The sequence below is a fragment of the Marmota monax genome, unplaced genomic scaffold (assembly GCF_021218885.2).
Source record: "Marmota monax isolate L192 unplaced genomic scaffold, Marmota_monax_Labrador192_F-V1.1 WCK01_AAM20220418_F8-fsc00026, whole genome shotgun sequence".
NCBI classification, from domain to species: domain Eukaryota; kingdom Metazoa; phylum Chordata; class Mammalia; order Rodentia; family Sciuridae; genus Marmota; species Marmota monax.
Window position 1 is genome coordinate 10,700,001 of NW_026693108.1, and position 17,027 is coordinate 10,717,027.

Sequence of the window (17,027 nt, forward strand, 5' to 3'; positions counted from 1 at the left end):
GGTTCAAGTTATCACCTCAGAAATTTATTGGGTGTGGAGGGGTGGGGAGAGCCAGAGTGTCTTTGCCATAGTCATTACCTTTCACCTTACAGAGTGGACCTTATTTATCTGACTGCTGAGCTCAGGATACCTGTGTTGACACCTGCAAGTTCAACACTTTAAGGTTTGGTTTGTTATGATAAATAATATTTTTTCAAAACTACAAAGAAGCCTCAAGGACCTGTGAATTGGAATCAAAAGTCAGCAAAATAGGGCTCGGGTGTGGCTCAGAGGTAGAACGCAAGGCCTGAGTTAGATCCTGAGCACCGTGAGGGGGAAACAAAATCTTAAAAGTCAATAAAAATACCCAGCTAATCCAGAGGTTGAGGCAGCGGGACAGAAAGCTGGAGGCCAGCTTGGGAAACTTAATGAGATCCTGTCTCAAAAAGAACCAGATACAGAATAAGGGCTGGGGATGTGGCTCAGTGGTGGAGCGCCCCTGGGCTCCATACCCAGCACTGTGATGAGGACAGGGACAGAGTGGGCAGAATGCACAGTATGAGCCACCTAAAGCTGCCCTCCCAGCACAGCCAGGGATGGGAATGGACACTACTGGGGAAGAGACCTGGGGCAGGCGAGGTGGTGGCTCCCACCCTCCTCACCAAAGCCAGAGCCCTGTGGGCGACGCAGGCATCAGCGGTGCTGACAGCCGAGAGCCCCGGTTTCTGACATTGTGTCCCAGTTCCTCAGCATTTGCTTCTCCCACACTGAAAAAAGCAGTAAAATACTGAAAGTAAATCATTCCGTTAGCCTTGCTGTTTAATGACATACAATTGATAATGTCAATGACACTGCATTGACCAGTGCGCTATTTTCAACTGAAATTTATGAACCGATCCATATTTGGGGTTCTGTTTTGTTAACTGGCAAGTTGGTCTGTTTTTTTGGGGTGCTGAGGACGGAACTCAGGGTGCTGCGTATGCTAAGCACCCACTCCACCAGGGAGCTACACCGGCCCCACCCCTGAATTTCATCTACTGGACCAAGTGAATTCGAATCAGTGTGCCACTGGGAGTCACAATAGCAGTGAGCAACAATCCCGACTTTGTTTTTAAAGGAGGAATTATAAAAATAGAGGTGGGAAGAAAAGTTCCAAAAAAGAAAACATGAAGCTCATTTCAGTTCAAAATTCTTGCTAAAAAAGAGATGGTTTTCTTAGAGGAAGGAATTATCTATCTTAAGGCTAATATATCAAGAACTTGGAGGAATGAGTGAGTTGGCTTGTTCCAAAGAGACAAATCTTCTCTGGAAAGGAAAATATAAGGTTATCTCAAAAATACAAAGCTCTACCCTCTTTTCTTCTTCTTCTTCTTCTTCTTTTTTTTTTTTTTTTTGGTTGTTTTGTTGTTGTTTGGTGATTAGAAACAAGTTCTCCACCCATTGGGTGACGTTTTTCTCCTTAACAATAGTATTGAAAATGAAGCCTGAGAGCCAGCACCCAGTAACTGCACCTATCTCCCTCTGTGTGCCCAGGGTGCTTCCCTTTAAGACAGACCCACAGATGATGGAGAAGAGGAGCCTCTGTACAGGAAGTGGGCCCCATTCCAGGCTTCCAAGGATCATGACAGGGTCTCTGATGGGGAAGGGGACACTGAGAAGTCACCAGAGTGCTAAGGATGGCAACCTCCACGGAGCTTCGTGGTGCAAGGCAACAGTGTGCAGGTGCGCAGATGACAAAGGGGGCCAGTCCCTGCCTGGCCCAGGTGCCCACAAGCTGTCTAACAAATAGGTACATATGCTACAAAAGCAATTTGCTGAAGTAAGTGGCCCTTTCACATCCACAAAAGCAAGTCCGTTCATAATGAACTGCACAGAACTCACAAAATAGAACATGTGCGTTCTGTTTGATCAGGAGACTAAGTGACACATTATGACTGTAATGAGTCATTTTTTTCTTTTTACACAAGAAAAATATTATAGATCTTTGAAAGCCTTGTACTCAATTATGTAACAATACCAACATCTGCTAACAGTACAGGCCGTTTCTATTCTTCATCCTGAATTGTTTTACGTAATTACGAGTTTATAAGGTATTTGGTAAACCAGTAAGAAGGTACCTTTTTAAAGCACTATGTAATTTGGGGTACAATGAAATGTTCTCTCGAAAATCTATAATTAGGGCAGCATCAGCTTACAGAAAAGCACAGGAAATGTTATAACAACACAATTATGTAAATAGGCGCATAGGTAGGGAAATGAACCATTGGCTACGGTCCCCACCCCTCTCTTTCCTTTCTCTTCTATTTGAATTCTTCTTTGCTCATCTCAAGTTAAAGTACTACTTCCACAGGGTGCAGAATAAAGGAACTTGGGGAAGAGAAAATGGGGAGGTTGGCCTCCCCTGGAGAGTTCTTCAGGCCCGAGCTGGAGAAGCAGAGGCCTGGGGAGTGTGCAGTGCTAGACCCTGACAATGCTCCAGCCTTTGTGTGGATTTTTTAAACGATAAAATATTTTTACTATTATGAATTCACTGAAGGAATTCAGAAACGAATATGCCAAAATGTTGGCTGTGTTGGACAGAAATTCAGAAACTAAAATATATCAAGGCAAAGCAAACAGAACTAGAGATGATGTGATACCGTGTCGTAGACTGTTGGCCAAGAAAATCAATCAGAAAACAACCCAACAAGCCCCACCCAGTGGTCCTAAGCAGTGGGACTGACCTCTACCAGGGGAGGGGCCTGCTCGGCAGCCCTATAGTTTGTAATTCTGATTTAGCTCAGAGGCTTAGCTTGGGCTATGAGATGAACTGCTACACCATACGCAGTGCACTTCGTATCGAAGGGACACTTGATGCAGAAAGGGGACAAGACCTGTGGAGCCATGTGGTCGACCTGGGAAAGGGAGACTTGGCCCCCGTGCCGGAAGCAGCAGTGGGTAAAAGCCAAATTCTTGGAAGCCAGCCAGCTTGACTGTGACATCCCAACCAGATGCCACTTCTCAGCTGTTGCCCTAACTTCACAAAACAAATTTCACCTCTTAAATCAAGGTAATATATGTATTGAATGATGGTGTTGGGAATACATTTATAAAGGTTTGCAAAGCACCAAGCAAGAGCCTGACAGTAACTACTCGTCAGAAATATTATTTCAGTCTCCTTTCCAAACATCTCTGGATTACCCAGAATGAGGCAGTGGCAGACGTTTTTCGCATAACATTGTAGGACATAGTGGACCAGCCATTTCTAATTGTAGTTCTAGCTTTATGGCTTCACTGTCATGAGCAAAAAGATGAAATTCTTTAAACACCACATCAGACTTTCGAATCAAAGGCAGGTAAGAGAACTTCTAGATCAGGCAGCAAGGGACTCTGTGGTTGTCCTTTTCTTAACACACAGGCATACAGAGAATTAGAGAAATAGTTTGGTTCACTTATTCATTCAAAAACCACTTTAATGAACGCACAGCAAAAAACAGCACCTGACCTCAAACACCATAACCTGGTCAGACAGAAAAGATGCTCAGGAATATCACAAAATAAAACATACCTGAGCACTACTGAGAATGTGATCCATATGGAGTAGGTATGTGTTTTGTTTTTGTTTTATGCTGGGGATTGAACCCAGGGGCACTTAACTACTAAGCCACATCCCTAGCCCTTTTTAATATTTTATTTCGAGGCAGGGTCTTACTTAGGTCTCACTAAGTGCTGAGGCTGGCTTTGAATTCATGATCCTCCTGCCTCAGTCTTCCAAGCTGCTGGGATCACTGAAGTAGATTTTTTATTTTAGACCCTCTACATGAAACCTTCCCGGCTGGAAGGCAGTGAGAACAATGATTTGATACTTAGGATGTAGAGAGAGACCTCTAACTCCACCAGGCAGAAGCTTGGGAACATCACTACTTAACGCCCTGTGTCTCAGATTCCTTGTTCTTAAGTGCATACGACACAAGGTCTTCCTGAGAATGCTCAGAACGCAGAAATGCCAAGTATTTGATGGCCATTGTATGTATAACAACTGCTTTTGCTATTCATTCATGTCTACAGAAGGGAAATTCAGTGAAAATTTGGACACAGGGATATTTGAACCAAAGGCTCTTCAGGCCAATTACTTTTCTTCATATACGCTCATCTTAAGCAGAAATAAAATTCCTACCATCCCCATATTGTTCCAACCTCCCTCTACAATGCACAGAAAGCTGCAGAATCACCTCGACGGCCCCTTCGGCCTCTTTCCCACGGTCAGCTCCCTCCTCCCCAAGAACAAAAAGGCGGTAGCTGTACATATGACCTGCTGTGCCTCACCTCAGCTCCCACAACCTCCCAAGGTGGCCCTGAGAATGCAGGCACTCTGCCTTCTGCTCTTCCTTCCCCCTCTTTGCTCTGCTTTATTTCCTTTTCTTTTTAATAATCCTCAACTGTGTGAGGTGGTTTTACTTGTTTGTTTTGCAGTGGTGCCGGGAGTTGAACCCCAGGCTTCATACCTACTAGGCAAGCGCTCTACACAGAGTCACATCCCCAGCCCGGCATGACTGATCATCTGCATATAACAGAGAGCCCTGCCTGGTTGCAATGACTCCATGAGAATTTCCCCCAAACCCCCATCCTTCACCCTCCGATATATTTATCTCATATAATAACTGTATAAATCGTAACTACTCAGTGAGTTTCAGAGTCTAAAGGGCCCCAAATGCCAAAAGTCACTGCCAAAAGCTTTAGTCACAGAAGTTAGGATCATTTCCCTGTGGACTAATTTGCAAATAAGTGATAGCTATCTAATCAAATCTCATTCTTTCACTGTTATAATTAAATAATGCTACACAAGAGTTCATGAAATAAGACTAGGGGACATTTCCCTTGTGTCTATAATCCTGAGACCAGAAGTACTGGGTATCGGCCATTCTGTTGCCTGGCAACACTTCCTCGGGGTTGGAAGCCAAGGCAGGCTGAGCCTGGAGAGGTGGATAGAGTGGTCCCTCATCCTCGGCATCTATCTTAGTTCACTCGCCCCGATGAGGGATGGACCTCCGGTTCTCAGGTTAGAAACTGGACTTCCTCTATCCACTCAGAATGGATCATTCTCAGTTGGATGGATTTTCTTCTAAAACTCCCAAGAAACTATGTGTACGGCATTTTATAAATTTACAATCTGAAATAGATTTGTTCAGGGAAACAGGACATCCCCTAACTGTAGTGTGGAAGTGTAAATTAGAGTCTGTGGTTGTTTACTAAACACAGAAGCAAAAGAGGCCCTCCTGGTCCCCAAAACAGCTCTAAGGTAGCAAGGGGCTTCTCACATGGCCAACCAGAAACCCCCAGAAGGCTTGTTAAACAGGACTGCTGCTCTCTCCAGAGCTTCTGGCTCAGGTGGGCAGGGCGCGTCTCTAACAAGTTCCCAGAGGACACTGATCTCGCATCCCACTGTGGGTGAGCACAGGCCTTCTCCATTCATGGCAGGCAGAGCCTTTCCAAGGGGAGGAGGGCTCTGGTCTAGACTCAGTGGCCATGTGCCACTAAACGTTGGGGCTGTGACTCTTGCTCCAGGTAGGAAAACCTCTGAGTGGCACATTCTCTCTTTCTGTACAGTAATCACAGATCAACTTAGGAAATGACAGGTACGGGGCTGGGGTGTACAAAACAGGTTCGGGTCCTGACGCTGTGGCATGTTACTCTACATTCTAGGCCTCAGTTTTCTCATTTGTTACATGGCGTGAACACGGCTTATCTTGTAGAACTTTTAAAAATTATTAGTGTCATAAAAAACATGTAAAACTTCTTTAAGATTTGAATGAGGGGCTAGGGGTATAGTTTGGTGGTAGAGTGCATGCCTAGTATGCACAAGGCCTTCAATCTCTAGCTCACACACACACAAAAAAAGAAGAAAAAAAGATTTATAATATGATATGAGAGTATAAATTATCTGGCACAATGCCTGGAGGTCGTACCTGCGTTAGCTATTAATACAACCTTATTACAGACTGCACTGTATCCCACCAAATTCACATTGGAACCTAAACCCATGTAGGACTGTATTTGGAGCTGGGCCTATAACAAGGTAACAGATTTAAGCAGGCTGTAAAGTTGGGTTCTTATCCAGCAGGACCAGCATCCCCGTACGAATGGAAGAGACAGCAGGAGTGCGCACACAAGAAAGGCCCTGTGAAGACAGCCGACTAAAACCAAGAGAAGACGACGAAGGCCAGGAGAAGACAACCCCCCACACCCTGACGCTGGATTTCCAGCCTCCAGAACTGTAACAAAACTCTGTTGTTGAACCACACAGTCTGTGGTATTTTGTTATGAGACGGCCAAGCCTACTCACAAGAGGTGCCTCTCTCAGGTATCTTTTGCCTATATCTAGTCTCACTCATTGCATGTCTCAAAGCTTGGGGTGTGTTTTGGTGTTAATTGTTACAATTCATTAATTTTTCTTTGACCTCAATGTTGCTGTCCTGAGTCTGAGCATACACATTATCAGAAGACCAAGGTTAGGGAAGGAAACATGTTAGTACAGAAGCCAAGGCCTCTCCATAGTCCATGAGTAACCTGAGGGTGGAGGAGACCTCAGTGCTCACTGTCCTCTGGAAGGAGGTTCTCTTTAAAGGTTTACTAATTTCATATGAACCAAAACCCGACATAACTGCCCAATATCTGGGCAACTGGGGGATTGTTCCTTTGATTTCTTGGTTTATTAAAAATGAAAGTCCAAGGGAAGTTTGCAAGGGAACCTCAAATAGAATGCATATGTTATTATATAGACATTAAATATAAATCTTTTGAAAAGAAACTTTAATATTAAAAGAAATTATCCCTAAGGAGAAATGTGGCCTCAACAAATGATAACAAAATATAAATACTAGATCACTGTTGCCCTTGATCTGAGGTCTGCAGGAAGAAATCACACCCCGAGTTCTACAAATCTTATTAGAATTTGGAGAGTCTAAAAACACATCCCCCCTTTTTTTAACACTATGCATTTTAATACCAATCACCTCAATCTGAAGAAGGCCCCAGGAGAAAATGTATTCAACCAGAATAGTTTAGCTCTTTTCCTGGATGGCAGGACTCCATTTTTACCTGGTTTCCTAATTCAACTAAGTTCAGAGGGAGACCAATCTAAGAGTAGTTTCCAAACATCATCTGTGAGAAGAGGAGGAAGAGGAGGGAGATAAGGAGGAGGAGGAGGAGAAGGTAGAGGAGGAGGAGAAGACTCTGTTATTCCTTCTTCCTAAATAACAGAAGCATGGTTTAACTGAATTTTCCTTCAAAACTCTGTATTCAAGCCAGGTATGGTGGCACATGCCATGCCTATAATCCTAGCTATTTGGGAGGCTGAGGCAGGAGGATCCCAAGTTTGATGCTATCTTGGGCAAGCCAGCAAGACACTATCTCAAAATAAAAGAAAGGGCTGGGAATGCAGCTCTGTAGTGCAGTGCATGCATGAAGCCCTGGCTTCAGTCCTCAGCACTGAACATCAAAGCAAAACAAGACAAAAACCCTGTATTATAGATTCTTAGTCTGGGGGCAATAAATTCAATCTCCTTCAAAGGTCTGAAGCAATAGGAACACACAGAGTAGTTTTTCCTTCGCTGCTTCTGTGATGTTTGAAAACTATCCACTGTGGGGGAAAAAAAAAACACCCGTTTTTTTAAGATCAGATATACTTAAGATTTGTATACATTAGGCCATCAAGTCCACATACGCTTTGGTCTTATCTTTGTCACAGGATGGGACAAACATGCTCCTTCATAGCCAAGTGCTTTGCAATGCACACTTGCATTCCATCTCCCCTGGAACAGCTGGAACACAAGCTCGAGCCGGGGAGGCCGCTGGCAGAGCCGAGGGCTCTGTGACAAGGCACCACCTGCCCCGCGCACAGTCTGTCCTGAGGGCCCAAGGCTTGCCTGCTACCTGCCAAATAAGAGAGGTGGACTAGTGGTCCTGGGAAGACCAGGCAAATCCATGGCCTAGAAAGAGCAAGGCCTGGACCAGAAGAAAGTACTTGGGAGGGTTTCTCTGCTAAAGAGTAAAGTCCTTGGCATCGGCATTACAAACTTGTCACCAACTGTTTACATCTCGAGGAATTGGAGATTAGCCACATCTCTCTGCCAAACCTCGAGCAGAACAATTCCCTCCCTGGGCAGCCAGCTCCTGGGTTCACCGGCTTTGTGAGCACAGCAGCTGAGCGAGGGGAAATAGCTTTCCCCAGCCTCTTCTGGCCGCAGCACAGGCTGGTTTTCAACTCGGTCAAAGGTGCTGTGCTGAGCGATGGCGGTGCGCTGCCTACACACGGGGGATTTCGCTACTTGGGGAGAGGCCTCCACATGTTACCACAGTCATGGTTTTCAACAATGACATGAACTGACATCGATTTTTTCTCCTGCTGTGCAAATGGGAGTCTTGTCTGCAGTCATTGCCAAGTTCCCAGATCCAGAGAACAGAGCCAATGCCTTGTTACAGGGATTTGATAACGCAGGGGGACAGCAGAATACACGTTCTCCATTATAAGGAAGAATGCTAACATAATGGAGATGAATCATTAAATGACCACTCTCATGTCAGGAAATACTGCTCCAACAGAGCTCAATATGGAGGAGTTCATTTTTAAGCACACTGGAAGAAAATGGCTGTCCATGATAGAATATTATGCAGCCATAAAAAAAGGATGGGGTGCTGAGACAATCTCCATGAATCTCAAAGAGACTGTTCTATTGAAAGAAGCCAGACACGAAAGTCACACAGGATGTGATTCCCTTTATGTGAAACATCTGGAACAGGAAATTCAGAGACTGAGCAGACTAGTGGTTGCTGGTAGGGGCTGCTTAATGGGATGGGCTTTCCTGCTGGGATGATGAAAACATGGTGGAACTGGATAGAGATGATTGTGGATGAGACGACTGAGGCACTACCCTGTGAATATGCTACTTATCGAAGTTTTAAAGTGGTAGATGATATGTTATGTAAATTTTAACTAGGGGGGAAAAGGAGTACATTTGTCCACACGAATGTTTTAAAGTTTTCATTTTAAGGCTCTTTACTCACTACTGTGGATGCCAACTGATTCGCGGCATCTCTTTCTGGATGTCTTCTCCACTATGTAGTGTGATAACTTCCCTGAGGGAAGGTGTCGCAGCTTGGATATGAGGTGTCCTCCCAAAGCCCCTGTGTCTGTATTCACAGGTGAAACGACTCAGTTATGAGAGCCGTAACCTCAGCAGCAAATCAATCCATTTGGTGGATAATGATCTGGAAGGATTTCCGTAGGGGGCGCTACCTTGGGAAGGAGGTGACTGGAGGAGATGGTCACTTCCCTCTCTGTCGGCTCCTGGCTGTGTCAGCTCCTGTGCCCAGCTCCCTCCACCATGCCCTTCCACAGGGATTCTCTGCCTCACCTAGAGCCCCGATCAATGGGACTGGCCAGCCATGGACTGAGCCTCGGAAATATGAAACTTTTCCTCCTCTGAGTTGTTTTTGTTGGGTGTTTTGGTCACAGCAACGAAGAGCTGACTAGCAGTAGGGGTTCCGGTGTCTGGAATATAGAAGACACTTTGTGAAGGAAAAAGGAAAACATCTATACTTTGGGAGGCCGACTTACCCATCTTCACCTGGCAAGAAAAGGCAGAGGGCTCTGAAACTCCCAGTGTTCAAGAATGTGGCTCCACGGGCTGGAACTACAGTGTTCCCAACGGGAAGTTCCTTTTAGGGAGAAATTTACCAGGTTTTACACACCTCACTGGATTCTCCATGAATTTATGTTTGTCTGGACATCACTGAGATTTAGACATAGGCTCACGATCCTTCTCTTGCTGACCTGGCTTCGAAGCCTCACTGAGAGAAGAGCAGAGAAAAACCTTGACATCCATTTCCTTTGCAGAGTCTTGAAGAATCACAGGAGTTTCTTGACGGGAGCCTGGAAAAGCCCTGCACCTCTGACTGCATCTGCTGGGACAGGCCTTCTGAGGCCGGCCTTGTTGCCACCAAAATAAAAAAAAAAAAAAATTTAAATTGCTGATGTCAAGAGGACTGGAGAGAAGGGGCTGGGGTTGTGGCTAAGTGGTAGAGCACAGCCCCACATACACACATGTGCTGTCTCCCAGTCTCTACCAGTACTTTAAAAACAAACAGAAAGAAGAGAGAGACAACACTGCTTCACCATTACACAGCTCACACTTCTTACTCAAGCTCGAGAACACTGGGCCTCTTAGATACGTACTTCAAAGCGGATTTCAGTAAATCTTTATTTTATATCCACAATTGTTTCATATTTTTATTTTCATTAATTTGGGGAGACGTGCTGGTGATGGAACCCAGGGCCTCCTGCATGCCAGGCAAGTGCTCTCCCAGAGAACTACACCCTCGGTCCTGTTTTCATTCATTTTTATATTCAAACAGTGAGAGAAAAAGAAGGGACACAAGCTTTTGCAAAGATGGCTTTCCAGCTGTTTTGAAGGAAACCCATTTCAGGCACAATAAAACTGAACATCCATCTAATGGAACACCTGTGACCCCCCCAATCCTGTGGTCTCCCCTGCCCCACCTTTCTGTGTTAAGGGAAGGGAGAGGGAACAAAGGACGCAGAGACAAGAGACGCAGAGCTCCTGAGGGACACAAGCGTGGCCTCTGCCTGCCTTGGACCGCAGGCTGTCTGGTGGCCATCCTGGGGTTCCATGTGTCTTGAGGATTCTGTCCTAGGACTCCAGCTGCCACCAGTGTAGTCTCCCAGGCAGCCTCCCCTCTATGGCTGTGAGCACAGTTCTGTGTCCTTCTAGAATGTCCCCCTTTCCTACTTGGCTGGCTCATGATCATTCCTGAAGTCAGAGCCAAGGTGTGCCCAGCTCTGGAAGCTTCCCCTGGACTCCTGGGGTGGGCAACAGCTAGCGGGCTCCGGGGCACCTCACTCTGCTTGTTTCCGCACAGGCCACGTTAGGGTGCAATTATCAGCTCTAGTGTCTCTTTCTTCTACTGGGTAAATGGAAAGGGAAAGTGGAACTTCACCGTGAAGACCCCCGACAAACCCCAAGTCAAGCAAGTATTCAAAGCAATGTCACCAGCAGTGGGAAAAACAGAGGCACGTGACTCCTGATGCAAACACTGAGGACACATGGCTTTGGATGCCTTCCGGCCAAAATGTACCACCACCTACTTCTGAGGAATCACCTGACAGACTCAAACTGAAAGGCTCTTCATGAAACCACGGCTTGCCTTCAAAAATGCCCAAATTATGCATGACTGCAAGATGGAAACAGCAAGATGTGCTTCTGCAGTAGGTGCTAGACCGGACAAAGACATTCGCTTCTTTCACTATAAAGGATTTTGATAGTAGAAAAACAGCAAAATGTGGAAGGTTTGTAGATCAGATAGCGGTGCTTATCAATACTGATCATTTTCTGGTTTTGATGACAGTACTGTCCTGCACAGAGTGTGGCTGTTTGTGTTGAGGGATACTCTCTTGGGCGTCACTTGTAACTTGCTGAAATAGTTCAGAGGAAGACAGCTGTACGTAAGTGGACAGGGGAAGAGAGAGAGCAGACTAAAGCCACCGGGGAAACGTGACGTCTGGGGAATCTGGGTGAAGGGGCATGGAAGAGTCTGGACTATTCTTGCAACTTTTAAGTACGTGACGTTATCTCAAAATAGTTTACAAATTTAAGAAGTACAAAAACCTAAAAAAAACCATGTCCCTTTCAGATGAGAAAAATAAGTGTGGGGATTAAAAATGTGCAGGGTACTGAGAAAATCTGCAGTAATTACTTTTAAGTGAAATCAGTGGTTATGCCGAGTGCTAATTGGAAGTTGGCACGGCTCCAGGTCGCTGACACTGTCTCCCAAATTAACCCAACAAACTGGACAGCAGAGCAATAAAAGGTGTTTTCATTATTGTGTGGTCGTAAATGAGAAGCAGGAACACTCCAAATAATGCCGAGCCTTCCACCTGCTCTACAAATAAGGATTTTTTTTCCACCAGCTTTACAAACTAAAAAATCCTATCTCCTGCCTAAAGGCAATCATCCTACAAACACCTACAAGTTAACAAAATATCAGGACAATACGTGCTGCCGCTGCTGCTGCCATTGGCAGTCCGCTGGCACCGCCGGGCACCATCTCCATGGCGCTTGCTTTCAGAGAGCAGGCCTGTCCTGTGACAATAAGCTAACTGCACTAGCCACAGGGCGACATGACAGAGTGAGATCATGCCTCTGCCCCCAGGAAGTGCACTTGTGGAGAAATTGTGGAATGAAGGCGCGAGCTCTGAAAACTCCCAGAGGGCTCCGCGTGGGCAAGGAACTGATTGGAATGCCCGGCCACCCACAGGAGTGCAGATTTCAATCCAACCGAGGGAGACAATCTCTCTTTTTCACTTGTGGTGCTAGGATCGAATCCAGGGCTCTCCCTGCGCATGCTCAGCAAGGGCTCTACCACCGAGCTACATTCCCAGCTTAAAGAGACACTTTCCAGGTAGAATAGGAGGCCCTCTGGGGTAGCAAGCTTCTCATCACCGAGTATAGTCAAGTATTCAGATGCGGGGGAAGTCCACATAATTCGTCAAGTATCATAAGAACTGTAAGTTCTCACATTATCCAGCTCCATTTAGAACCTCTAAGCTTGGGTTCCCAGCAGCACCACCATGAGCAGGTGTCTTAAGCACAGCACAAACACAGGGCCCATGCTTGCTGCGGGGGCCACCCTGTGAGATTCCCAGGCTTCTCCCCACTAGATGACATAGCACCCTGCCCCCAGTGGTGACAACACAAAGGTGCACAGACTTTGCCACATACCCCCTCCAGCTGAGAGTCACTGCTCTAAGATCACTTCCCTGAGGCAGCGCGCTCACAGCATGAAATACTATAGGACTTCAGAGGGAGCGACTTCCAGCCAGAGCAGGTGAGACTGGAGACAGATCTGGGGTCGTGTTTAGGGCCTTTGCCTAGCATGGGCTGGGTTTGACCCCCAGTACCCTTCCTGCCCAAACAAGAGTGAACAGTGGGGCTTTTTAGGAGTAGGGACGATGCAGGCCAAGGTGTGGCTGTAGGCCAGGAGATGAGGATCCCAGGAGGCCAGCGGGCCAAGAAGACGGGTTCACCAGGAGATAGGGCTGGGGGTATCGGCAATGTTATAATGTGTTGAAAGAATTACAAAACTGAAGTCAAGATTGCATAGGTAGAGTCTTGACCTATTCATGTCATAGTAAAGTTAACCTTAAACACAGCCCCGGAAGAGACAATGTCCAGCGAACATGGTGGCTTGCTAGAGAGTTAGCACACACCACACACGACCAAGTTCTCCATGAGAAAAGGCACTGGCTAGATGAGAATCTTTTACATGTTTACTTTTATATGCCACTGCTCTCTACGATGACACAGAGCTGACTGATTTTAAAGCATATTTGAAGCTGGGTGTGGTGGCCACACACCTGTAATACCAGTGACTCAAGAGGCTGAGGCAGGAGGATCACAAGTTCAAGGCCAGCCTCTGCAATTTAGTGAGACCCTGAGCAACTTTAGTAAGACCCTCTCTCAAAACAAAAAATAATAATAATAAAAAAAGGGCTGGGATGTGGCTCAGTGCTAAAGCACTCCTGAGTTCAATCCCTGGTATACGTATATACATACATACATTCCCATGTTCACACATACACGCTGAAAGCAGGCAAGCTGGGAGCCAGCAGCGTGGGAGTGGAGAACAGCACTCAGGCACGGGCAGAAACGCATCCTGTCATGGGAAAGATGGCAGCTGGTTCCACCAACTCCAGCAACACTCAGCCCCCAGACAGTGGGGCCCTGCAAGTGTGCGGCTGCCCCCCGTTTCAGTCTAGCACGGGAAGCATGTCTCAAGTGTTGATGGGGGTCTGAGAGAACTGGGGTGTGGCATGGCAGGGACCACGGATCAAGGTTGGAGATAACCCTCAGAACCAAGCTTTCCCCACGCAGTCGGTTCTCCTGTCCGTGAGGGCTCAGGTGTCCTCACAAGGGCTCAGGTGACAGGGTCGGCTGGAAGCAGGGACGGCAGTGGCCTTCCTCTGTCAGGCGCTGGCTGGGAGGGTGGCAGGCAGGGCCGCTGGCACCCCGTTACCCAGCAGGCCCCCGAGGGCTGAGGACACTGGGCTGAAGGAGGCTGCAAACACCCTCCTGTTCTGCCACCCAGCTCAGCCAAGCGACAGGCGATTTCAGCAGCTCAGAGGAGCAGGAAACTCCTCGCTTTCCCAAGACATACCCAGCGACCTCCTCTCCATGTAAACCAGCCATTCTAAGTAACCCTCCCGCTCCACCCACAAAAGACTCTGCCCCGGTTCTCCACGGGTTATAACTCGGCATCACGATCTAGGGACATCTAATGATCCCACCTTATCTCTCAGCGAGCCTCAGATGCCACTTGAGTCTTTTTTATTTAGACGCAGATTCACTAAAGTATATTTTATTTAAAAAAGAAAAAGAGAGAGAAAGAGAGATAAAGAGCCCCAAATATTTACATTTAGAGGAGATTTAAAATAAGAGCGCTACAAATGCAAATGAGCCTGTGCAAACCAGAGCTCTCAATCTTGGCCTCCCGCCAGGCTGCCACCAAATTGCAGCACATTCCGCCAAGCAGCCACACTAAATGGAGGCACTTTCTCCAGGGCTAGAAAAAGTTATTATGAGTGTGAGCTTTGGCCATTATTTCACAATTGAGTTAACCTCCATCCCAAGGGCAACATTTTGCAGCTGTCTGCAGTGATCAGAACTTTCTTCTCATTCTCCTCTCCTTATTTTTTGGTAAATTACCCTTTACATTTTGCCTGCAACTAGGGACATCAGAGGGAAGTGTGGTCTACTTCATGTTGTTGTGAATAGCTGCTGCTTTTTAAAAAGCAAAAATGAAAACAGCAGAGTCATGTGACGTTCCCTCAAATTAGTTACAAAATGATCCAAAGGTAAGGTGCACACATATCATAAACAGCACTGCCACTCCCCACTGAAAATGTCCCCTTTCAGATAGGATTCCGTGGTCACGTTTACCATTTGGTTTCATAGCATGTGTTTCCTGTAGAATCAAAATAGTGGTGTGACTCGTAAGGATGTTTCAATGACTGAAGGCATGGGGCAGTAGTTGCGTAAGAGTCTATGACCTAGTGCCACTGTAGCCGTCTTATCTGTGTAAGTACAGTTCACAATGTGCACTCGATGATGAAACCACGTAACAACACGTTTGTCAGATGCCTTCCCATGGTTAGTGGGGCATGGTTGTCCCCTTTTCAAAACTACTTGGTATGGCCGGGCGTGGAGGTGCACTCCTGTAATCCCAGCAGCTTGGGAGGCTAAGACAGGAGGATTGTGAGTTCAACCCCAGCCCCAGCAACTCAGTGAGGCTCTAAGTAACTTAGAGAGAACCTGTCACAAAATAGAATATAAAAAAGGCTGTGGATGTGGGTGAGCTCCCCTGGGTTCAACCTCAGAACCCCATCCCCTGCCAAAATCTACTTGGTACAGAGTGGAGGTGTGGCTCAGTGGTAGAGCATTTTCCTGGCATGCGTAAGGCCCCAGGTTCCATCCTGAGAATCACAAAAAACAAAACACCTCCTTGGTATAATCTGCACCAAGCACACAAAATGATCACTCACAAGAGAATTTCTCACAACGCTTGAAGCTTGAAATTGTACAGACCAGTGGCTGCCACAGTGGGGTCTACGGACCAGCAGCAAGACCATCACCCTCGAGCTCCTCAGAAATTCAAATTAACGGGGTCCCATGCCAAGCAAGGGGTCAGGGTTCTGAGGCAAGGCCCTGTAGTCCGGCCCTGCTCTGTAGCTGCCTGTGAAGTGCCCTCGAATCTGTGGGAAGAAGGCTCTGGTCCTTGGTGGCCTGGGCTGGTCACCTGAAGCCACTCTCTGTGTTTCCCTCTACCTTGTAAAATGGAGACAAGGACAGTCACCTACTGCACAGAACTGCTCTGAGGACAGGCAGAGGCACAGAGAGGGGAGGAAAGAAGAAAGGAAGAAGTGGTGGCAGTGGCGCCCCAGGCTGGCAGGGAGCAAGGGCTGCTGCAGCCAGGCGGAAAGGAGCCACTGGGTGACGGGGGCCCCCCAGTGATAGCTCATAAAGGGCCAATGTTATCATCTGCAAGGTAGACCTCAATGAGTGTTCCAATACTGGAACGGCTGGAAGAGGGCCCGGTCCACTGCAATCAGACGTTGGCTCTTATTAGTGTAGCTTTTTGATAAGTCAGATTTATCAGATTGAACCTGTTGTTCTAAAAAGAAACTGATCTCCCTTCAAAATTATGGTGGCCTCCTGCCTTGACATCTTGATGGGATCTGTTCTGTGACATATTACTAAGAAAGTGAGTTGAGCCTATGCAGCCACTCTTAGGATGAAGACTCACAGATGGAAAAATGAAATTCCATAGAATAATGTATCAGTGGCAAATGAAATATAGCTAATCCAATTAGGTAGTTCTACAGATACCATGTTCCCTTAAAAAAAACTGGATGTGTAATGTTTGCTCTAATTCCTAATTGCAGGCTCCATTATTGCCATCTTTATTTCAATAAGCGTTTCATAAACAGTGTTGGCCAAGATCCAGGCGAGAGTCGCATATATGGAACACCATGATTCTTTAATCAAACCCCCGTTGATGGACAGTCGGGTAGTTTCTAATTATCCTGAGAGTACAAAGAACACTGTAACAAATATCACTGACAAATTATCTTTGGGAACTTATCCAGTGTGTTCCCATGGTGGACTTCAGTCCCAGCTCTTCCCCAGTGAAGTCGTGCTAGGTGGCAGTGTGTATGTATCTCCTGTAAGCTCCGCCTCCTATCTCTGGCACAGAAAACCCTGGACTATCCAGTAAACCATTAAACATCGAGGTGAGGAAAGATGGGACGGGCCTGGACTCCCCGTCTCAGGAGTGACAGAGAATGAGGCAGTTTCCAGGGTGAAATGATTGAGGGGAGGGCTGTGGAGTGACAGTGGGATGTACACTTATCCACCATGTGCAGAAAATGAAGGCGGGAGGCAGCCGCCACCCAGAGGCACACACGTGGAGGAGCTCAGACGGTCAACGAGGGTGCC

General features: G+C 46.7%; 1 protein-coding gene across 3 annotated transcripts in view; it reads right to left on the minus strand.

Moving 5' to 3' along the window:
- Positions 1-17,027, minus strand: part of Pcca (propionyl-CoA carboxylase subunit alpha) — a 358,388-nt gene that overhangs the window by 20,401 nt on the left and 320,960 nt on the right. The window contains exon 22 of one of the 3 annotated variants that reach the window (XM_046454818.2): positions 1-9,946. This exon is cut by the window's left edge and continues 6,315 nt beyond it. The exons of the other annotated variants lie outside the window; for them this stretch is intronic. Coding sequence (XP_046310774.1) covers positions 9,866-9,946 — 81 coding nt within the window. The 3' untranslated portion in view covers positions 1-9,865. The remainder of the gene's footprint in view (positions 9,947-17,027) is intronic. 3 annotated transcript variants of the gene reach the window in all.